Source organism: Phyllobates terribilis, unplaced genomic scaffold (assembly GCF_046119375.1).
Source record: "Phyllobates terribilis strain yellow unplaced genomic scaffold, ASM4611937v1 Scaffold_5__5_contigs__length_657084704, whole genome shotgun sequence".
In the NCBI taxonomy this organism is placed as follows: Eukaryota; Metazoa; Chordata; class Amphibia; order Anura; family Dendrobatidae; genus Phyllobates; species Phyllobates terribilis.
The window spans coordinates 320,005,291-320,030,506 of NW_027362765.1; the positions used below are offsets into that span (position 1 = coordinate 320,005,291).

At 41.4% G+C, this 25,216-nt stretch overlaps 1 protein-coding gene across 2 annotated transcripts in view; it reads right to left on the reverse strand.

The window, feature by feature from the left end:
* Window positions 1-24,685, reverse strand: part of LOC141273117 (uncharacterized) — a 39,314-nt gene extending 14,629 nt beyond the window's left edge. The window contains exons 1-4 of one of the 2 annotated variants that reach the window (XM_073684525.1): window positions 24,586-24,657; window positions 4,906-5,054; window positions 4,225-4,404; window positions 4,031-4,154 (exon numbers count right to left, since the gene is read on the reverse strand). In XM_073684525.1, the coding sequence (XP_073540626.1) occupies window positions 4,031-4,154; window positions 4,225-4,404; window positions 4,906-5,013 (412 nt within the window). In that variant the 5' untranslated portion in view covers window positions 5,014-5,054; window positions 24,586-24,657. Of the gene's footprint in view, window positions 1-4,030; window positions 4,155-4,224; window positions 4,405-4,905; window positions 5,055-24,585 lie in introns of both variants that reach the window. The other variant, XM_073684524.1, reaches the window with a different exon arrangement.
* Between the last annotated feature and the right edge of the window lie 531 nt (window positions 24,686-25,216).

Here is a 25,216-nt window from a genome sequence, read left to right on the forward strand (position 1 = left end):
TGCGGAGTCTGAAAAAAATTAATTCTAGAGTTTAGATTTTTTATCAGATTACGCAGTTTAGCGGTCGGGTTAATCAATTTTATATATCAGAATTTTATAGATGTAGCGATACCAAATATGGGTATTTTTTTTATTTCTTTATTTTTCATGGGGGAAAAGAGTGGTGATTTTAACTTTGTTTTTAAAAACATTTTTTTTTCACTTTCCACTGTATTCGTTCGTCCTCTTAGTGGACTTGAATCTGCGATCATCTGATCGCTTGTACTATACACAGCAACTACAGTACTGCTGTGTATAGTAAAAAAAATCACAGTTTTCACACATCATGACATGCACAGGAACCTTTAGCAGACCCCTGGCTGTCATAGCCAACCATTGGTGCCTCACAATCGCATCATGGGCCGATGGGCACATAGAATAACAGGGACCCCATGCTGGCGCGCTGTAAATGCCGTTATAAGAGATTGCTAGGAGGTAACTGAAAAATGAGAGGCAGAAAGAGATAGGCAGTAACATCTGCACGAGGGGGTAAAATTATCCTTGTCATAATAGGCACGCTCACCTTATCGTGTTGAGTGCTGGACACAACACCTATTTAGGCTTGTGTTCAAATGTAAGCTACTGCCGATTTGAGTGGGCAACAAATACGACTCGTGAAAAGAAGTAAGTCTGGAGGAGTAAAGGATATATATTCAGAGTTGTTCGATGAAAGGATAATAGATGAAGGTTTGTCTGTACAAAATTGTTTTGGGGTCAAACTGACCCCTTTTACTTTCCTGACGAAGGGGTTCGTTCAACTTAGAATTGCATTGTTTTGTACAGAAAAATAAACCTTCATCTATTACCTACTGGTATCAAACCACGTTTTCATCGAGCAGCACAGTCTACAAGTCCTGTACTCCTCCAGACTTCTTACTTCATTTCCTGCTAGGAGAGCTTCTACCTTACACAGTGTACACCTTGTTGCCTAGGAGATAAACCACCAGAGCCTGGCCAAGTATGTGCAGTACCTACATTCCAGGCTGAGGGAAGGGGTTAACTCCTGAGATACCTGCCATCTTTCTCCAGCCTACTCATTTCTATAGAGTAGTTAGCGGTTCATCTCCCTCTCTGTCAACTCCTGACCTGCTATTAGTCCTGTAAAAACACAATCCCCTGACCCCCACCATTGGACAGTTTCACTAGAGCCTTGTTCAAAAGCACTGTTTTCTCTATATTCTTCATGATAGTTTTTTTTTTGTACATGACAAGGGTGTGTAGACTTTTTCTATCCACCGTGTATCAGTCATTGTTCTGTTGACAATGTAGATTTCAGAACAAGCAATGACAGACTGTTAATGTGTCACAGCAGCATAAGCTCAGCAGTAGAAAGCTTTTGAACCAGAACTGTAACAGAAGGAGGAAAGACAAGGAAGCAATAAGGAAGTAAAGAGATTGAAAAATTCTGTGCTGCTCAAGATGCAACTTGAGAATAAACTTTTAAAGACCAAATTGTTCATAGCTATAGCAAACCAAAGAAGTGTTTTTTTTACTTCATCAAATGCACAGCTTGTCATGAAGTCGGACAGGAAATTTAACCTCTTCACAACCGGGCGATTTTCCGATTTTGTTTTTCCTCCCCTTCTTCCAAGAGTTATAACCTTTTTATTTTTATATCCACATAGCCATGTGTGAGCTTTTTTTTTTTCGTGGGACGAGTTGTACTTTTAAATAACACCATTCATTTTATCATGTGATGCACTGGAAAATGCAAAAAAAAGTGAAATTTCACAATTGTTTTTTTTTTTATTTACCATGTTCACTATACGGTAAAGCTGACCTGGCAATATGATTCTCCAGGTCAGTACAAGTATGTAGATAGCAACATGAACAGGTTTGTTTTTTTCTTTAATTAGTGAAAAAAAAAAAATCGGAAATTTGTAAAAAAATAAATAAATAAATAAAATAAAATTAGCTTGTTTCGCCACTTTTCAAGACCCGTAATGCTTTCAATTTTCAGGATCTGGGGCTGTGTGACGGCTCATTTTTTGTGCCCTGAGCTGACATTTTTACTGATACCATTTTGAGGTAGATACTATATTTTAATTGCGTCTTATTGCAATATTGTGGCGGCCAAAAAAAAGGTAATTGTGGCGTTTCAATTTTTTCTCATTACGCCATTTACCAATCTGATTACTTTCTTTTATATTTTGATAGATTAAACTTTTACGAACGCAGCAATACCCTATATGTATATTTTTTAAACTGTTTTATTTTTAATGGGGCAAAAAGGAGGTGATTTGCACTTTTGAGTTTTTTTTATATTTTTTTCATTTTTTTTTTTAAACTTTTTACTGTAATTGTGAGACTTAAAGCTGCGATCGTGTGATCGCTTGTGCTATGCATAGCAGCACTGCTATCTATAGCTAAAATCAAGATCTCATATGAAAGACAGCTAAAGGTTGGTTTTCAAAGAAGGATCATAATGACAACTGTCATGGCAACCCATCGGCACCCCGCGATCAAGTCAGAGATTGACAGCGGCACAGTTTAACAGATACTGGGGGAGATGTGCTCCACCCACAGCTATTAGAAAACACATGATGGCTGATTAATTCAGCCATCATCTGCTGGGAAAGATGCAGGCTCGGCATGCGAGCCCATATCAAAGTCAGGAACACGAAGGGGTTAAAGGGACTGATCCATCAATGTGTTTTTGCCACATTTCAAATACAAAGTTGTGCAAACATGTTGCAACTTTTTCATTGTTTATTTCCTCCCAGCCAACTCCCCCAACTTTTATAAAAGTGGATGGAGCTGGGGTGGGACCAAACGCATCCATCTAACTCATCATTATTGTCACCACTATGGTGTTGTAAATTATGGCAGAAATGTTACTCCAGTCTGGAGTACATTTCTGGTGGTTTTTCACAGAAATTTAAAGATAAGCCAAATTCATTAAGAGGGTCCTGCATCTTAACCCATTCCCGCAAAAGGACACTGTATTCATGTACTGAAAATGGGTCCTGACATACTGAAGCAGAGCTCCTTGCACACTCAGCTGATACCAGCTATATTATATAGCCATCATCTGTCTCTAAAGATGCGGCTTACGAGGAGTTCCGGACGCAGCTGTTAACCATTTAAGTGCTGCTGCTAACCTCTGGCAGAAGTATTTAAATGTACTGTGCACTGGGGCCCACGCTCACCGACTCCCATCGGCCCCCACGTGACACCATTTTGGGGGACCGATGGGCTACTATGACAGCCGGGGGTTGGTTGCCGCTGTCATCTCAGTCCTCATGTGAAGCTCAGCTATAGGCTGAGCTCCATAAGAGAACGAGATTTTCACTATATACTACAATACTGTGCTATCGCTCTACCTAGTATTAGAGATCAATTGATCCTCTTTTCCTCACTTAAAAATAATAATAAAAAAACACATATTTGGTATCTCCATGTTTGTAAAAGTTCAACCTATTAAAATTTTGAATTTTAACTTCATCAGTATACACCGTTAAGTAAAAATAAATAAAAGCGGAATAATTGCATTTTTTTGGTCAACTCTCTAAAGAATGTAATAAGCAATCAAAGCATCTTATGTGCACAAAATTGGTATCAATAAAAACATCCACTCACCATGCAAAGAACAAGTGCTCACTTAGACCCATTTACAGAAAAATAAAAATATTACTAGCAGCACAAAAGCAAAAAAAAAAAAAAACTTCTTTCTTACAATATGCTGACTTTGATTTTATCATTTAAAATAGAAAAAAACTCAACAACGATGTTTGGTATATCTGTAATTGGACTGACCTGGACAATCACATTTCCAGTTAAAATTTTTACTGCACAATGAAAGCCGTAAAAATAAAACCCAAAAATCACTTGTGGAATTGCATTTTTTTTTTCACCATTTCATCAAACTTGGAATTTTTTTCCTGTGTTTCAGTACAATACACGGTAAAGTGAGTGGTGCCATTCAAAACTACAACTTGTCCTGCAAAAACAAGACCTCACAATCACAAGCCCTCAAAACGGCTCCGATTACCTTGTGATACGAGGGGCTGGTAGTGCTCCATGATGACTTCCTTGTAGAGATCTTTGTGCTCTTCTACATATTCCCACTCCTCCATGGAAAAATAGACAGCGACATCCTGACATCTTATAGGAACCTGACACACAATGATACAGTCACCATCCAGACACATTAACCCTGCCATATAACGTCATGCTAGTGCTCACCTCTCCCGTCAACAGTTCAGTGATCTTGCTGGCGATATCTACCATCTTCTTTTTGTTTCTACGATATATCTGTGAATTTGCTGAAAACTCCAAGATGAGACTCTGGGTGCTGCTCTTTTCTCCTAAAGAATGGCTAACGGACACAAACTCCTCAGATGTCTTCTTCACAACTGTGTAATCCTGAGTATGGAAAGACTAATATAACTACATACATTTCCAAGACTACAAAACCTAAATGAACTATTGCTTTGTAAAAGGGAATCTGACAGTAAGATCAGCCCTCCCAAGCCGGATCTATATGGGCAGGCAGTTTTCTTGAAAGATAAATCCATCAGCACCTTTATATCTTCTAACTGTTGCTACATTCCCAATAAAGTTGGGCTTTAATTCATCACTTAACAAGACTGCCACAAACAGGCAGTGCACCATCAATAAAACTAAAGGGACTCATACTAGGCAGGAAAACAACCTAGGGAGGGAGTGGCTGGGTGTGAAAGAGCACTTAACGCCTCTCCATTTGCATATGAAACTTAATTTCTCTATAATGCAGCAACAGCCGGAAGATATAAAGGTGTCATTGGATTTACATTTCAAAGACCTGCATGGCTATATATGTGGTTTGGGCGAAATTGAGCTTACTGATGGATTCCCTTTAATAACAAAATTCTCAAAATTACTCACCTCTCCAATAAGAAGGTAGATGATATCCAAAGTGAAGTTTAATAAACTCTTGAATATTCTGGTTTGGTCCATGTCTATCCTTAGGGGGTCGTTCAAGGAACAGACCATGTCTTTTGCGATTGTACGACTTCAGCATAGATGTTCTGGTACTGTGAGAATATAAGTGCAACACATAAATAAAAGAGCACATATTTAAAGGAAATGTGTCAAGAAAAAAACTTTAAAAAAAAAAAAAAGAGTTTTTTTTTTTATCTTTATTTATTTAATTTTGATAGAGAAGCACTGCAACCAAAAGGCACAAAGTATACAAAGATAGCAAAACAACAGGAAAATAAAATCAATTTTGTAGCATCAAAAACAAACTATCATAAAGTACAGTAAGTAATATCTGAACAGAAAGACTGTGTGCACACGTTGCAGATTTGGTGCGTTTTTGTTGTGCTTTTTTCTGCGCGGATTTGTGACAAAACCTGAAGCAAAACCTGATGCCAGCAAAGTTAATGAGAAACCTGAAGTGACATGCACACTGAGTATTTTTGACTTGCAGATTTGGTGCAGAAAATAATCGGCAGCATGTCAATTCTCTTTGTGTTTATGGCTATGTGCCCACGATGCAGAAATGCTGCATATTTTTTCCGCTTCTCAGGCTGGGTGCCCACGTAGCGTTTTTCAATTTCCGCAGCATAAACGCTTGTGAAACGCTAGGTAATCCGCACCCCATGGTCCCCAAGGGGATTCCGCATGTTCTATGCACATGCTGCAGATTTTTCTGCAGCGTTTATGCTGCGTACAAAAATCTGCAGCATGTCATTTAATTTTGCGGAAGCGCAGCGGAATGGCCGCCATTGACTTGCATTGAGACGCACAGAAACCGCGACTGTACATTTGTACAAGCGGCTTCTATGCGTTTCCATGTGCGGATGGTACCCAGTTCTGGAGGAGAGGAGACTCTCATCCAGACCTGGGTACCATTGTACCTGTAAAAAAAGAATAAAATAACAAATAAAGTTTATATTCACCTTTCCGAAGGCTTCTCTCTGCATGCCGGCATAGCTTGAGGACCTGCGGTGACGTCACAGTCATGTGACCGCAGGCCCTTCACAGCTGTGTCTCGCGATATGCCGGCAGCCGGGAACCAGCGCTGCAGCCACGCCGGGGCATCGGGGGTGAGTATAGCTTTATTTGTTTTAATTTTTACAGTTCACACTGTATAAATCCATGCTGTTTGCTGTTTGCATGGATTTATACAGTGTGACCTAGTTGTCAAGCACTTTCCAAGTGATGCTATCGCCTGGACAGCGCTTGTCAATCTGCATGCAGAAACGCATGTGAATCCGCATGTATTCTGCAGGAAAAAAGCATGCACAATCTGCATGCGTTTTTTTCTGCCAGGGAGATGCAGAAATGCTGCAGAAATTTTCTGCTTCATTTCTGCATCGTGGGCACATAGCCTCACTGGCAAGAAAACACATGCGGATTTTACATGCGTTTTTCCTGCCAGGTAGAAGCGTTTGTCAAGCGTTTTTTCATGCATTTCCCCATGCAGGTTGTCAAGCACTTTTCCAAGCGATTTTAGCATCACTTGGAAAGTGCTTGACAATTTGGTCACACTATATAAATCCATGCAACCGGCATGGATTTATATAGTGTGACCAAGTAATAGTTAAAAAAAAGAATAAAAATGGTAAAAATATAAAAAATAAACATTATACTTACCTTCCGATGGCCCCCGATGTTTTCTCGACCGCGTCAAGTCTCTCCGTGTCTCGTGGTGGTCTAAAAGGACCTGCGGTGACGTCATTTAGTCATGTGACAGGTCACGCGACCGCCAACGTCAGCGGTCGCGTGACCTGTCACATGACTAAATGACGTCACCACAGGTCCTTTTAGACCATCGAGAGCAGTACAAGAGATCAGACGTAGCTGAGAAAACACCGGGGACCATCGGAAGGTGAGTATAATCTTTATTTTTTATTTTAAATTAGTTTTTTAACAGGTTCTATGGTACCCGAGTCTGGAGGAGAGTCTCCTCTTCTCCAGACCCGGGTACCATCCGCACATAGAATCGCATAATATCCGCATGTGCACATGTAGTCATGTGGATATTATGCGATTCAATGCAAGTCAATGGCGGCAATTACGCTGCGTGTCCGCAAAATTAATGGACATGCTGCGTATTTTTCCGCAATGATAATCCGCAGCGGAAATTTCCGCAGCATGTGCACAGCACATGCGGATCATCATTGGGGACCATGGGGCACGTATTACCAAGCGTTTTCGCTGCGGAAATTCCGCAGCAAAAACGCATAGTAGACACGCAGCCTTTGCCTGCGTTTTACACCCATTGAATGCACTGAAACAATGCAGGAAAAGAAGAAAAAAAAGCATCAAAATTGAGGCAAAAAACACAAAGTTTTTGAGGCTGCGTTTTCCTGCCAAGAGATGCAGAAATGGTTCAGAAATTTCTGTAATCAAATACTCAATGTGTGCACATACCCTAAAACATTTTTTTTCTTAAATACTGATTTTTCTTTATATTCATGTCACTGTATTTTAATATATATTAAAATGAGAATATGATTTTTATACTATATTTCTGTTTTGTTGGCATCTGAATAGCCTTCTCAATATAATCACAGGCAAGAGTAAAAAGATAGATAGCAACCATATCTACATAATGCAGTAGCATTACATTCAAGTTAAGCACAGTGACGTCTGCACATGTCACAGAGCATGTCTACAACACTTTCACATGGATGTCAGAGTCATCTGCACACGCTAACTTTCCTATATTCATGTAAGGCACAGGAAAAAATATACAATTTCAAAATCTAATTTCAATTCTTTGTTCCTTTAACAATTTCACGAAGCACATATACAGTGGTGTGAAAAAGTGTATGCCCCCTTTCTGATTTCTTATTCTTTTGAATATTTGTCAGACTTAAAGGTTTCAGATCACAAAACAAATTTAAATATTAGACAAAGATAACAGAAAGAAACACAAAATGCAGTTTTTAAATTAAGGTCTTCATTATTAAGGGAAAAAGAAATCCAAACCTACAGGGCCCTGTGTGAAAAAGTAACTGACCACCCCACCCCCCCTGCCTTAAAACATAAGTTAATTGTGGTTTATCACATGTTTGGGAGGCGGAGTTCAATTTCTCTCGCCAAACACAGGCCTGATTACTGCCACACCTGTTCTCAATCAAGGAATTACTTAAATAGGACCTGCCTGACAAAGTGAAGTAGACCAAAAGATCCTCAAAAGTTAGACATCATGCTGCAATCTAAAGAAATCCAGGAACAAATGAGAAACAAAGTAACTGAGATCTATCAGTCTGGAAAAGAATATAAAGCCAATTCTAAAGCTTTGGGACTCTAGCGAACCACAGTGAGAGCCATTATCCACATATGGCAAAAACATGGAACAGTGGTGAACCTTCCCAGGAGTGGAAGGCAGACCAAAATTGCCACAAGAGTGCAGCGACGACTCATCCAATAGGTCACACAAGACCCCATAACAACATCCAAACAGCTGCAGGCCTCACTTGCCTCAGTTAAGATCAGTGTTCATGACTCCATCATAAGAAAGAGACTGGGCAAAAATGACAAGCATGGCAGAGTTACAATACAAAAAATCACTGCTGAGCAAAAAGAACATAAACGATGTTGCCAGAAAACATCTTGATGATCGCCAAGACTTTTGGGAGAATACTCTGTACACTGAAGAGACAAAAGTTTAACTTTTTGGAAGATGTAAGTCCCATTACATCTGGTGTAGAAGTAACACAGCATTTCAGAAAAGGATCATCATACTAACAGTAAAATATGGTGGTGGTAGTGTGATGGTCTGGGGCTGTTTTGCTGCTTCAAGACCTGGAAGACTTGCTGTGGTAAATGGAACCATGAATTCTGCTGTCTCCCAAAAAATCCCGAAGGAGAATGTTCGGCCATTTGTTCATGACCTCCAGCTGAAGCGTACTTGGGTTATGCAGCAGGACAATGATTCAAAACACACCAGCAAGTTCACCTCTGAATGGCTTAAGAAAAACAAAATAAAGAATGGAGTGGCCTAGTCAAAGTCCTGACCTTAATCTGATTGAGATGCTGTGGCATGACCTTAAAGAGGCAGTTCATGCTCGGAATCCCTCCAATGTGGCTGAATTACACGAATTTTGCAAAGATGAGTGTGCCAAAATTCCTTCAGAGGGTTGTAAAATACTCATTGCCAGTTATCGCAAACGCCTGATTGCAGTTGATACTGCTAAGGGTGGCCCAACCAGTTATTAGGTTTAGGGGGCAATCAATTCTTCTCACAGGGCCCTGTAGGTTTGCATTTCTTTTTCCCTTAATAATAAAGACCTTCATTTAAAAACTGCATCTTGTGTTTACTTGTGTTATCTTAGAATAAGAATAAGAAATCATTAAGGGGGCAAACACTTTTTCACACCACTGTATATGGATTTTATTAGTCTAGGCTTTTATTGTGGCCAGCCTAAGACATACCTGTGTAATAATCATGCTGTCTAATCAGCATCTTGATATGCCACACCTGTGAGGTGGATGGATTACCTCGGCAAAGGAGAAGAGCTCACTAACACAGATTTAGACAAATTTGTGAACAATATTTGAGAGAAAAAGGCCTTTTGTGTACTTAGAAAAAGTCTTAGATCTTTGAGTTCAACTCATGAAAAACGGGACCAAAAACAAAAGTGTTGTGTTTATTATTTTTGTTCAGTGTGTATATATGTATATATATATGATATGAGATAACTTACTGATCACTTTTGGTCCAACTGCCAGGACCACCATCAATCCTAAGAAAGGGTCTCTGAAGATCCCGGAATGTATAAAACTGTCGCCAATTACTTGCACCTTCGCTGAATTCAATAGTTATGGTACTGCTGGAGATATCTGAAATATGTACTCTTCTTTTTTCCCCGTGGTCCAGCATAGAATAAAATCAGCGAAGGTAAGGATGTTTGACTCTTGCTCCATTCAAAGGAGGCTCTGAATTTGGGATCAGTGGAGGATCCCATTGACCTTGAAACTATGCCTTATGGGAAACAATATCCTATGCAGCTTAAAGGGAATCTGGCAGGAAGATCAACTCCCATACTGCATATACTGCCATGCAGGTCTTTAAAATGTAAAGCCACTGACACCTTTATATCTTCTGCTGCTGCATTGCAGAGTAATTAGCATTTTAATTAATATGCAAAATAGCTGCTAAGTGCTCTGGGTGTGACAGAGAAATTAATGAGCCTCTGCCTCCAGTGCTTGTTTTCTTGCACAGCAACAACCTCTTTAGCTTGATTGATAGCATGAGGCAATGAAATCAGACCGTGAGCTAAGTCAAACTAAAAATGATGGTACTAGGCAAGGAAACAATCTCTGGAGGCAGTGGCTCCTTAAGTGCTCTGTTACGCCCACAGCACTTAACTGTGCAATTGAATTGAAAGGCTAATTGCCTGGGAATGCAGCAGCAGATAGAAGATACAAAAACGTAGATGGATTTACTTTTCAGAGACCTGCATGCCCACATATGTGGGTTGGGGGTGGATCATACCTCACATCAGAAAGGTTCCCTGATCCTTCGCTCTCCTTGTAGCAGATTCTCTTCCAGTCTGTGTCCAGTACAGTGTGTGAATGGTGCCAGCTGACAGCCAACGTCTGTCAAAGCGGATGACAGAAAATGGGTCTGGCTTAGCTACTGAAATGAGCAATTAGCCAAGCCCTTCATGTGTCAAAAAAAAAAAAAACACTTCCTATGTGTTGGACACAAAATGGAATATGGCCTGTAGAAAGTCTGAGCGAATAGCTGAAGACTATGGGACATGCAAGATGCAACAGTTTTTTTACAGCGTTTCACAAATGGTTAGTGAGGGATCAAATGCGAAACGGGTGTCGGGTGTTTGGTGGGTGAGTTTGTTTACTATCAACTATGCTCTGTTCTGTTACTGTTTGCGATTTTCATCTGTAGGTTATATTATGCAAAACTCATTAATGTCCATTACTATATGGTCATAGACATTATGTGTTCACATGCTAAATCACCGGTATATACTATATACTTTTGTCTATTCCTTCATTATGTATATACAGTGGGGAAAATAAGTATTTGATACACTGACGATATTGCAAATTTTCACACCTACAAAGAATGGAGAGGTTTGTAATTTTTATTGTAGGTACACTGTGAGAGATAGAATCTAAAAAGAAATTCAGAAAATCTCATTGTATGATTTTTACATAATTAATTTGCATTTTATTGCATAAAATAAGTATTTGTTACAAAAGAAAAACAGAACTTAATATTTGGTACAGAAACCTTTGCTTGCAATTACAGAGGTCAGACGTTTCCTGTAGTTCTTGACCAAGCTTGCACACACTGCAGCAGGGATTTTGGCCCAGCTCCTCCATATAGATCTTCTCCAGATCTTTCAGGTTTTGGGGCTGTCGCTGGGCATCATTGAGTTTCAGCTCCCTCCAAAGATTTTCTTTTAGGTTCAGTTCTGGAGACTGGTCGGGCCACTCCAGGAACTTGAAATGCTTCTTACGGAGCCACTCTTTAGTTGCTCTAGCTGTGTGATTCAGGTCATTGTCATACTGGAAGACCCAGCCACATCCCATCTTCAATGCTCTCACTGAGGGAAGAAGGTTGTTGGCCACAATCTCGCAATACATCACCCTGTCCATTCTCCCTTCAATATGGTGCAGTCGTCCTGTCCGCTTTGCAGAAACGCACCCCTAAAGTATGATGATTCCCCCACCATGCTTCACGGTTAGGATGATGTTCTTGGGGTTGTACTCGTCCTTCTTCTTCCTCCTCCAAACACAGTGAGTGGAGTTGATATCATACCAAAAAAAATCTATTTTGGTCTCATCTGACCACATGACCTTCTCCCATGCCTCCTCTGCATTATCCAGATGGTCATTAGTGAACTTCAGATGGGCTTCGACATATGCTGGCGTGGGCAGGGGGACCTTGTGTGCCCTAGAGGATTTTAATCTGTGACAGCGTAGTGTGTTACTAATGGTAATGTTTGACGGTGGTGCCAGCTCTCTTCAGGTCATTGACCAGGCCCTCCCATGTAGTTCTGGGATGATTCCTTTCTCAGAATCATCCTTACCCCATGAGACGAGATCTTGCATGGAGCCCCAGACCGAGGAAGACTGACAGTCATCTTGTGTTTCTTCCATTTTCTAACAATTGTGCCAACAATTGTTGCCTTCTAACTAAGCTGCTTGCCTATTGTCATGCAGCCCATCCCAGCCTTGTGAAGGTCTACAATTTTGTCCTTGGACAGCTCTTTGGTCTTGGCCATGGTGGAAAGGTTGGAGTGTGATTGAGTGTGTGGACAGGTGTCTTTCATACAGGTAATGAGTTCAAACAGGTGCAATTAATACAGGTAATGAGTGCAGAGTAGGAGGGCTTCTTAAAGAAAAACTATCAGGTCTGTAAGAGCAAGAATTCTTGCTGGTTGGTAGGTGATCAAATACTTATTTCATTCAATAATATACAATTTAATTATGTAAAAATCATACATTGTGATTTTCTGTTTTTTTATTTTTAGATTCTGTCTCTCACAGGTGAAGTGTACCTACGATAAAAATTATAGACCTCTCCATTCTTTGTAGGTGGGAAAATTTGCAAAATAGGTAGTGTATCAAACACCGATACTTATTTTCCACACTGTACACGTTGTCCTATGAGGTGGACTTTTTTTTTTTTTTTTTTTTTTTTTTTTTTTTACTGTTGAGGTTCCTATAGTGGCTCATCCACCAATTTGTCCTTGTATGGGTATTTTGAGATTTTATTATATATTTTTTTATATAAAGTTTATATTTTTAATCAACCATCGTTACAATTTCAGTCCTGGCACATTGTTTGTTTTTGGTTTTTCAAAAACTTTTAGTGTGTGGCTATCAAATAAAAATAAATAAATAAATAAATAAATAAATAAAACGACAAATCTGGTATCGCTGAAATCGCACCAACCCGAAGAATAAAACCGTCTAATCACTTATACTGCACAAGGAACGGCATAAAAAATAAATAAAATCAATTTTTGACCTGCTGTTGATTTGTTTATTCTGCCTCCCAAAAAATCGCAGTAAGGCTCGGTTCACATTTATCCTGCGCTCTATGCTGAGCGCTTACACCAGGGTTTCCATGTAAATCTATAAAATACGTGATTCAGACAGAACTCGTGGTAGAAGATTCCCTATAATGAGCCACATGGAGACACTGTAGACTCTGTCTGGACTAAGATCCAGCGGTGTCCATCATCTTAAGCGTGCATAAAATCGCAGTCAACCACAGTTGTGTACATCGGAAAAGAAGGACAACTCTGAACAGAGGCCAGACGGAGTCCAGAGGAAATCTGCGCCTCATTATTAGTGTATGGATCCCTCGGGTGTTTCATCTGAATCACGCCATTCGGAGATTTAGAAGGAATCCCCTATGCAAGTGCTCAGTGTAGAGCGCAGGATAAATGTGATCCAAAATGTTATGTAAAATGTTCCCAATAAAGGCTTCAACTCAATCCACAAAAAAGCAATTTCCCACTCAGGTCTGTCATTGGAAATATAGGAGGCTTCCACGTTATTTGTAGCACAAAAGCTCTGGAAAAGCAAAATGTCTCCTCACCCCCCCCCCCCCCCAAATAAACCCAGCGAATTCCGCACTCCCAAATCCTAATGCCCTCCTTTCCACTGAACCACACAGTGTGCCTAAACCGCAGTTAGCATCCACGTTTGGCATTTCTGTAGAGATGAGAGCCCATTTAATTTATGGGATCCAGGTCTCCAGATGCATAAGCTGGGCACAATGTAAGGGCATGACTACGTACTGGGCACTACAACGGCAAATTTGCAATTTTCACTCCGCAACATCCAACTGCATACTTGTTTCTGGAAAATAAGCATGGAGTCAAAATTGTCACTACACCTGTAAATAAATTCCCAGAGGGGTGTAATTTCTAAAATGTGGTCCCTTGAGGTGAGGGGGGGGGGGGGGGGGTTTGCTCTTCTGGCACTTACGGGCTCTGTATGTGGAGTCCGCAAACTATTCTATGAAAATTTGTTCTCCAAATGTCAAATAACGCTCCATCCCTTCCGAATCTCGCTATCTGGCTAAGCAGTAATGTATAGCCACGTGTAGGTTGTTGCCACGTTCAGCAGAAATTGTCTGACAAATGTTGGTGCCATTTTACCCCATTTCCCCATGTGAAAATGTAAAATATGGGGCTAAAACAACATTTTAGTGGTAAAAATGAAGTTATTCTTTCTTCACTGCCAAACGGTATAAAATTCTGTGAGGTCACACGTGTTGTCAATATGCTGACTGCACCCATTGATAAATTCATTGAGGGGTGTAGTTTGTAAAGTGGGGTAACTTATGTTGAGGTCTGCTTTTCTGGCACCTCAGGGGCTCTACTAATGTGACATGGAACCCTCAAGCAAAATATGCACTACAATATGGCGCTTCTTCCCTTTAGAGCTTTGCACTGTGCCTCAAAAGTAGTTTTCAACCACATATGAGGTATTGGTGTACCTCATATGTGGTTGTTACGCCGGAGAAATTGCGTAACAAATTGTAATATTCATTTTCCCTATTATTCTTCTGAAAATTAAAAACTTGAGGTCAAAGCAACATTTTAGTGGAAAAATATATATCATTTTCCATTTACTCAGCCCAATGTTATATAATTCTGTAAACCTCACCTAAGGTTTAAAAATGCTCGCTATACACCTAGAGTAAATTCTCGAGATGTGTAGTTTCCAAAATGGGGCCATTTGTGGGGGTTTCTGCTGTTTTGGCATGTCAGGGGCTCTTCAAGTGCGACATGGCTTCTGCTATCTATTTCAGCGAATTTTGCGCTCCAAAATTCAAATGGTGCTCCTTTCCTTCTGTATGGGGTATCTGTGTACTCAGGAGAAATTGCATAACAAATTTTATATTCCATTTTCTCCTGTTACGCTTGTAAAAATGAAAAATTTGGGGCAAAACCAAACATTTTTGTGGGAAAAATATGTTTTATTTTCATGGCTCAACGTTATAAAATTCTGTGAAGTACTTGTGGGTTCAAGGTGCTCACCACACATTTAGATAAGTTCCTTGTGGGTTGTAATTTCCAAAATGGGATCACTTGTAGGGTGTTTCCAGTGTTTAAGCACATCAGGGGCTCTGCAAACACGACATGGTGTCCACTGTCTATTCCAGCCAATTTTGCGTTCCAAAAGTCAAATGGCGCTCCTTCCCTTACGAGTGTTTTTTCACCACATATGGGGTATCGGCGTACTCAGGAGAAATTGCACAACAAATTACACAATTCATTTTCTCCTGTTACCCTTGTGAAAATGCAAAATCTGGGGCTACAGCAACATTTTTGTAGGAAAAAGTAAAATTTTCATTTTTTTCCCTTCCAAATTACTTTAATACCTGTAAAACAATTGAAGGGTTAAAACTAACTGAATGTGGTTTCGAGCACTTTGAGTGGTGCCATAGTGACACTTTTGGGTATTTTCTGCCACATAGGCCCCTCATTTCAACTGGAATGTGATCTATAAAGAAATATTGATTGCACTGCACAGCCAGCTGTCAATTCAAGTGTTGTTCACAGCGCAGTGCTATGTATGGAAACAGTAACAGCTCCAGCACGACATGGAACACAGGAGACGGTCATGAAGACTCAAGTCTCAAATTTGGCACAGTGATATTACCTAAAACAGGACATCACTCAAAAATTGATGAAAAGACAAAAAGGATGCTGCCATGAGGTCAGTAACTTGTGGCACATATTGGGTATGTACTGCATGTGACAATCTCCTGTATTCTTCATATGTCTGGCCTGTGGTGCTGTTTTTTTTCTGATGAAGAAAATCATCCAAGCCTGGCTATGTTTTGCTAAAACAAACATCAAGTCTGCCAAAAGCATGTGGGTAAACGTGTTATGGTCCGACGTGATCAAGGTTGAACTTTTTGACCATAATTCTAAAAGGCATGTTTGGCACAAAGTCAACCCTGGGCATCACCAAAAGAATACCATACCCACAATAAGGCATAGTGGAGGCGGCAATATTCTTTGAGACGGTTTTCGGGGGAGGGAATTATGAACAGTTCCGGGTATCAGTCAATTTTGCAACAAAAAAAATATTTTTTATCCACAATTAATAAAGTTTTATTAATTACAATAACAGAAGTAAAACAATAAAAGCACCCCATAAAGCCCAAAAAAAAAGGGGGAGAGTGTGGTCAAAAGTAAGTAACATTATGGCATTCTGAACATAACAAATAAATTACAAATCATAATAATTACAATTATCAGGGGAAAGAAGGTCACCTTGCACAAAATAAAATAAATTCAGGAAATCAAAAACATGATTGGCTAGAAGGTATATCACTGATTGACATGCATAGACCCGATAAAAGGTAGCCAAATAAAATCCAACAATAGCCAAATACCAATTGATGACAGAAATGAACCCTGACCAGTATTAAAGTGGAAAAGTGGAGAGACCCCTTACACACCAGCACACTCCAAGGTAGTTATGCCAAAGTGACAGACCACACTGACCAGTACCGCTTTTGTTTTTTTCGAATTAATAAAATTATATTTATCGTGGATAAAAAATAGTTTTTGGTATTTCCATATTTCTCGACTTTGGCATATGCCACTTAATAAATGAAGCACATCTTATCACTTGTATGAGCCTTACTAAAATTTGACTCCGCTCGGCCACAACTTTTGATTCATTTATCAGGTGGGCTTCACCACACCCCGTGCACGTGGCCGGAACGCAACAGCTTTGTCATTTCTATAGTGCCGTGGCTGGGTACTACAGGTCCACCTCCTATCAAATTCAAATCAATAAGGGGTGGATATGCATTACCTGGTCGCGGCCACTATAGTATTGATGCTGTGTTCCGGCAGCCACACTTAACAGCTGATTAGCGAGGGTGCCAAGTCCAGGGCTGTGGAGTCAGTAGGCCAAACCACCAACTCAGACTCCTCAATTTCCCTGACTCTCAACTCCAACTCCACAGCACGGCCTCACTACTGAGCATGTATATAAAGTGCAGCACAGATTCATATCAACTAAAAGCCTAAATCCTTAGAAGAAATAAAACAGATATTTATAGGACATTTCACAACTTTCCCAAATTCTTATAAAAATTCTTACAGCACATTCTGCATTGTACTACTGTACCCAATTTATTATATATTTTAGGAGTCGGTCCATTTTATACCAACTCCACCAAAATGGACACTGATTCTGACTCCACAGTCCCGCAACTGATGAGTCCCACCAATCAGATATTGATGGCCTATCCTAATGACAGGCCATAAATAAAAAAGTAGGGGCCAACCTTTTTAATGCATTAGCAATTTATATACTGGATTTTTTGGACCATAAGACACACTTTTTTTACCCCAAATTTGGGAGGAAAATGGGGGGTGCGTCTTATGGTCAAAACGTAACCTGAGGTGGTGGTGAAGTGGGATCGCAGGGCCCTCCCTCCTTCAGGAACATGGTGGTGGTAGCGGCAGTGGTGGCAACAGAGGTGAGTCAGAGCAGCTGGGGCTGGGACCTGTGCCTGGCCGGTGTCGGGCTGTGAGTGGTGAAGCAGAGCGACTTGCGCAGCTTTCCGGTGTGCGCGGCCACCTTCCTAGAGTTGTGATCTACAGGAAAATGGCCGCCCAAGCCGGCACATGCGCAGACCGGTAGCTCCGGTGGCCATTTTCCTGTAGATCACAGCTCTAGAAAGAAGGCCGCGCACACCGGAAACCTGAGCAGGCCACTCTGCTTCGCCGCCCAATGCTGCTCACAGCCCGGCACCAGCCCCAGTCCGGTACAGGTCCCAGCTCGAGGCCTCGGCCACGGCCCCAGCCACAGGCCCCGGCATCAGCATCAGCCACAGGCCAGGCTAAGGGCCCCAGCCAGACACAGGTTCCTTAACATCTCACCTCTTCAGCTGCAGCCGCCGGCTTCCTGAGGGACCCTGCCTCCTGTGACCCTCGCTCCCCCGCCACTCAGGTAAGATACTGTACCTATTCAGACTATAAGATGGACCCCCATCTTATGAAAAAATATATATTTTTTAATTTTCCACCCCAAAATTTGGGGTGCATCTTATGGTCCGGTGCGCTTTATAGTCCGAAAAATACGCTAGATTGCAGAACTCAGCAATGACAGCTTTTAAAGCACTTGTTTGATTTTCTTTTATTGAGTGAAACAATAAAAGCTGTGCTTTATTACTGTGGAATTAGAAAGAACTAATAAATAAAGGTGCCCCAGCAGCACTTGAAATTGTAAAAAAAATAACTAAATAAGTGGAACCTACAGTCATGGCCAAAAGTATTGAGAATGACACCAAAATTATATTTTCACATGATCTGCTGGCCTCTGGTTTTTATTAGTGTTTGTCTGATGTTTATATCACATAAAGAAATATAATTGCAATCGTATTATGAGTACCAATAGGTTATATTGACAGTTAGAATGAGTTAATGCAGAAAGTCAATATTTGCAGTGTTGCCCCTTCTTCTTCAAGACCTCTGTAATTCTCCCTGGCATGCTCTCAATCAACTTTTGGACCAAATCCTGACTGATAGCAGTCCATTCTTGCATAATCAATGCTTGCATTTTGCCAGAATTTGTTGGTTTTTGTTTGTCCACCCGTCTCTTGATGATTGACCACAAGTTCTCAATGGGATTAAGATCTGGGGAGTTTCCAGGCCATGGACCCAAAATCTCTATGTTTTGTTCCATGAGCAAGGTGCTCCATCATGCTGGAAAAGGCATTGTTGGGCGCCAAACTGCTCTTGGACGGTTGGGAGAAGTTGCTCTTGGAGGACATTCTGGTACCATTCTTTATTCATGGCTGTGTTTTTAGGCAAGACTGTGAGTGAGCCGATTCCCTTGGCTGAGAAGCAACCCCACACATGAATGGTTTCAGGATGCTTTACAGTTGGCATGAGACAACACTGGTGGTAGCGCTCACCTCTTCTTCTCCGAATAAGCTGTTTTCCAGATGTCCCAAACAATCGAAAAGGGGATTCATCAGAGAAAATGACTTTGCCCCAGTCCTCAGCAGTCCACTCCCTGTACCTTTTGCAGAATATCAGTCGGTCCCTGATGTTTTTTCTGGAGAGAAGTGGCTTCTTTGCTGCCCTCCTTGAAACCAGCCCTTGCTCAAAGAGTCTCCGCCTCACAGTGCGTGCAGAAGCACTCACACCAGCCTGCTGCCATTCCTGAGCAAGCTCAGCACTGCTGGTAGTCTGATCCCGCAGCTGAAACAGTTTTAAGATACGGTCCTGGCGCTTGCTGGTCTTTCTTGGGCGCCCTGGAGCCTTTTTGACAACAATGGAAGCTCTCTCCTTGAAGTTCTTGATGATGCGATAGATTGTTGACTGAGGTGCAATCTTTGTAGCTGCGATACTCTTCCCTGTTAGGCCATTTTTGTGCAGTGCAATGATGGCTGCACGTGTTTCTTTAGAGATAACCATGGTTAACTGAAGAGAAACAATGATACCAAGAACCAGCCTCCTTTTAAAGTGTTCAGTGATGTCATTCTTACTTAATCATGACTGATTGATCGCCAGCCCTGTCCTCATCAACACCCACACCTGTGTTAATGGATCAATCACTAAAACGATGTTAGCTGCTCCTTTTAAGGCAGGACTGCAATGATGTTGAAATGTGTTTTGGGGGTTAAAGTTCATTTTCTGGGCAAATATTGACTTTGCAAGTACAGTAATTGCTGTTAAGCTGATCACTCTTTGACATTCAGGAGTATATGCAAATTGCCATTACAAAAAATGAAGCAGTAAACTTTGGAAAAATTACTATTTGTCTCATTCTCAATACTTTTGGCCATGACTGTACACCTACTAGGGTCAACCTATTGCCAAAAGTAAAACAGTACTCCTTCCTTCTAAGCCCTACCGGTTGGCCAAACAGTTGTTTCCGACAACATATGAGGAACTTCATGTTTCAGGACAAATTTTGGTATACATATTAACCTGTTGCTCCTTTTTAAAATAAAAAAAATCTGCAGCTTTTCTAACATTTTATTGGTAAAAAAAATATATATTTTTTTGTCGTTCTGGCACTTCAGAAGCTTTGCAGCTATTCAAACAAAATCTGTGTTCCAGAAGCCAAATGGCACTCCATCCCAACCAAGCCCTGTGTGCTTAAACAATACTATACAACCACATATCTCTCACTGGCGACAATGAAGAATCCTGAGAACAGGCAGTACACACATTGTAAGGATTCAAATGTCGGCAGTCAGTGTCTGCAGACTTTCAACCAAAACAAAACCACTTAAAAAGCGTAGTTTCCAAAATGGGGCCCTTGAGGTTTTTTTGTTGCTGTTTTGGCACCTAAGGAGCTCTGCACATGACATCCACAATCTATTAAAACCAAAATTTGGAGTTATTACCATATAGAGATACTTGAAATTTTGGAAAAGAAGGCATGGTCACAAAAAACAAAATTGGCTCTGTCAAAAAGTAGTTAAAGGGGTTTTCCCACTAACAAAAGTTCATTTCAAAAATGGTCTGTGTCTGACTGTGTACGGAACATACCACAGCTCCTGGGCAGGGGAGGAAGCAAAAGACAATACAGACATTACAGCAGGGGATCACAGAGGATTCATTTTGTAAGGTAAAATATTTCACTGCCTGTTTTTAAATGATATTTTACCTCACAAAATGAATCCTCTGTGATCCCCTGCTGTAATGTCTGTATATTCTTGAGCTCCCTTCCCTGCCCAGGAGCTGTGGTATGTTCCGTACACGGTCAGACACAGACCATTTTTGAAATGAACTTTTGTTAGTGGAAAAACCCCTTTAGGCTGTGTGCCCACAATGCGTTTTTTAAGAGTTTCCGCAGCGGCAATTCCGCTGCAGAAACGCTTAAAAAACGCATGGTAGAAGGCCTGCCATGTTCCCCAATGATAATCCGCATGTGCTGTGCACATGCTGCGGAAATTTCCACTGAAGATTATCATTGTGGAAAAAAACGCAGCACTACCAATTATTTTGCGGAAGCGCTGCATTTTCGCCGCCATTGACTTGCATTAGACCGCATGGATTACGCATCACTAGATAAGGACATGCGGAATGCACGAGTTCCAATGTGCGGATGGGTACCCAGGTCTAGAGGACAGGAGACTCTCCTCCGGACCCGGGTACCATAGAAAACTGTGAAAAAAAGAATAAAAATAAAAAATAAATATGATATTTACCTTCTGGCTGCCCCCGATGCGCTCGTCCTCCCATGCCAGCAGATCGCGGTGGACTGGAGGACCTGCGCTGACGTCATAGTCATGTGATGGGTCACGCGACGCTGATGTCGGCAGGTCCTTCAGTGTACCGCGATCTGCCGGCAGTCAACACCGAGAGAAGCAAGACTCCGGGGGCCATCAGAGGTTAAGTATAGATTTATTTTTTTATTTTTTTTACATTCTCTCGGGTCACACTATATAAATCCATGCCGTTTGCATGGATTTATATAGTGTGACCAAGTTGTCAAGCACTTTCCAAGTGATGCTAAAATCGCCTGGAAAGCGCTTGTCAACCCGCATGCGAAAATGCATGAGAAGAACGCTTCACATCCGCATGTCCCTGGCAGGAAAACGCATGTACAATCCGCATGTACAATCTGCATGTACAATCCGCATGCGTTTTTTCTGCCAGGGAGATGCAGAAACGCTCAGGAAAAATCCAGAGCATTTCTGCATCGTGGGCACATAGCCTTAACGTTCGCTGCTTGCATACCCAATAATATACAACTGATCATTGAGCCTCTGCAATGAAACTCTGTGATCAATCTCCTTCCTCAATGACCATCTACAAGCCTACATTGTGTACTGTAAAAAAAATCCCAAGTGCGGTGAAATTGCAATTTCACAATTGTTTTTCTTTTTTTTTTTTTTTATTTACCAACTTCACTATATCGTAAAACTGACCTGGCAATATGATTCTTCAGGTCAGTACAAGTATGCAGACACCAAACATGAATAGGTTCTTTTTTATTAAAGTGGTGAAAAAAAATTCACAAATTTGTATGAAAAAATTTTTGGGGAGCTTCTCGCCATTTTCAGAGACCCGCAGTGTTTTAAATTTTCAGGATCTGGGGCCGGGTAATGGCTTATTTTTGCACGTCGAGATGACATTTTTATTGATACCATTTTGGGGTAGATACGATCTTTGGATCACCTCATATTGCATTTTATTGCAGTGTTGCGGAGGTAAAAAAAATAATTCTGGAGTTTCAATTTTTTTCTCATTACGCCCTTTATCAATGTGATTAATGTACTTCATATTTTGATGGATCGGACATTTCTGAACGCAGTGATACCAAATATGTGTATTTTTTTTTTTCAATAGGGCAAAAACGGGGTTAATATGAACTTTTGTGGGGGTTTTTTTCATATTTTTAACCACTTTACAGCCTGTGGCGTACTAGTATGCACCAGGCTGTCACCCCCTGTTCAGCGCGCTGGCTCCGGCGGTGAGCACACACTGAACCGCGCACATGTCAGCTGATTATTACATCACGATCCACCCGCGGCTGTTAACATGTTAAATGCCGCTGTTAATCTCTGACAGCGGCATTTAACATTGCCGCGCCGGAAGCGCGTCACTTACCCCGCCAATCGGTGACCCCATCACGTGATCGCGGGTCACTGATGGGTGGGCATGACAACCCTGGGTCTGCAGCAGAGTCCAGTGGTTGTCATGTGCTGATTGCTACGAGCGCCACCTAGTGGTCGGCGCTCATAGCACAGGAGCATTTCTGCTACATAGAGGTGATCAGCTCATCACCTCTATGTAGCAGAGGCAATCAGGTAATTGCTGCTTCTAGTCTCCTATGGAGATTATAGAAGCAAGCAAAAAGTGAAAAAAATGTTTTTAAAAATATAAGTTTAAGTCACCCCCCTTTCGCCCCATTCAAAATAAAATAATTAAAAAAAAACAACACATACACATATTTGGTATCGCCGCGTTCAAAATCGCCCAATCAATATAAAAAAAGAATTAATCCGATCGGTAAACGGAATAACGAGAAGAAAATTCTAAACGCCAGAATTATGTTTTCTGTTCGCAGCAACATTGCAATAAAATGCAATAACGGGCGATCTAAACATCACATCTACCCCAAAATGGTATCAATAAAAACTAAAGCTCGGCGCGCAAAAAATAAGCCCTCACCTGGCCCCAGATCCCGAAAAATGGAGACGCTACGGGTCTTGGAAAATGGCGCCATTTTTTTTAAGCAAACTTTGGATTTTTTTTTTCACCACTTAAATAAAAAAGAACCTATACATGTTTGGTGTCTACGAACTCTTAATGACCTGGAGAATAATAATGGCAGGTCAGTTTTAGCATTCAGTGAACGTGGTAAAAAAAATAAAAAAAACACATCTGTGGTATTGCACTTTTTTTGTAATTTCACCGCACTTGGAATTTTTTTCCCGTTTTCCCGTACACGATATGGTAAAACCAGTAATGTCGTTCAAATGTACAACTCATCCCGCAAAAAATAAGCCCTCACACGGCCATATTGACCAAAAAATAAAAACTCTATGGCTCTAGGAACAAGGGGAGCAAAAAACGAAAATGCAAAAACGGAAAATCCCAGGGTTGCGAAGGGGTTAAAAATGTCTTCGCCCAACTTTTTACCTTTAATAGTCCCTCTTAGGAGACCTGAAGGAGTGATCATCCGATCGCCAGTGCTATACACAAGAGAAACACTGTGAAACCAGTGTGTCATCTATGGGTCAGAGTTTACCATCAGTGTCATCAGTGTCTTTCACGGATGGATAAATTACACAGCTTCTCCTATCTTTTACCATGTTAAATACGTACAGCCCAATGATATCATCCATGTGTTGTATGTGTTTTTCACAGACCCAAAGACTTGTATTGGCCCTTTTCATCAATGATACGAGAAAAACTTCAATAGGTGAACAGCAGCATACATCATAGTGGGTACGTGTTGGATCCGTAAGAAAAAAAAGTATACAACATGAACATGCAACACAAACGTCTGAATAAGGCCTTAAAGAAGTTGTCTACTACATAGACCCTACAGAGGTGTATCAGCCGCTTCTCTAGGTGCCCATTAACCCTACAGAGGTGTATCAGCCGCTTCCCTGTGTGCCCATTAACCTTACAGAGGATAGGACAGTCTCTCCACTTGCCATAATGGCAACAGTGGGTGTCAATGAGGGGGCACAGCCACGGCCATATATCAGAGCAGCCATCATGTAAGCATTGCTTTGCTCAGTCTGTACTACATGACACATGATAGGAACTTTTGGAACCCCCCAATGTCCCCATGACAACACTGACGGGTGGGCACTGAGGATCCGAGGTGGTAGCATGTGAGCAGCTCACAGACAGCTTAGTCCCCATGTGCTGACCACACATCAGCCCATGCACACATTAGGTAACCAGGTTTCAGCTGTTATAGCAACCAACGACACAGGATGAAACATAAGTCTCCCATAATGGAGCAGAAGCTGCAGCAGCAGGACGTGTCGGGGATAGCCCGCTCAGCCATAACTGCCCCACCGTATACTGTGCAATACATGGAGAGAAAGGACGTAACGGCGGATTTAGAAAGACGACTCCGGACACAAACACACGGGTGACATACACTGGGCACTCACTGAGGTGCAGGCGGCTCACCCGGAAGTACTCCCTCCTCAGCTACGCGGCTCTGCTCCATTACCTGCAACTTCCGCCCTCAGTGCACCACGTGACTCGCTCCTTGCGCTTGATTGGCTTCTAAAGAGACCATGACAAGAACTGTCCGGGGTCAGTTTCCCAGTAATCACTGAAGGCGCTTCATATTCATAGGGGACAATACATTGCTTGTGTCATCCGGGTCAGTGCTGTATGGGCCAGCTGTGAGGGAAGAGGTCAGAGCAGACAGTTAACCCCTTAGAATTCGTGTTCTCCCCTTCCAAGAGCCCTTTTTAGTTGTTAGCACACCCATATGAGGACTTTGTGGGACTACGGTTGCGTCTAGTTTGGAGTCGATTATTTGTGGTCCTCATTTTATCAACTCCACTCTAGATGGCTCACAACTAGTGTTGAGCATTCCGATACTGAAATATCGGGTATCGGCCGATATTCGCGGTATCGGAATTCCGATACTTAATTCCGATACTATTGCAATATCGTATACCGGAATCGGAAGTTCCCATAATGCAATGAGACATTTTCATTTTATTCAGCCAATGAGGATCCTAAGAAGTGTGGGCACATCCTGTTAGGCATGTAGG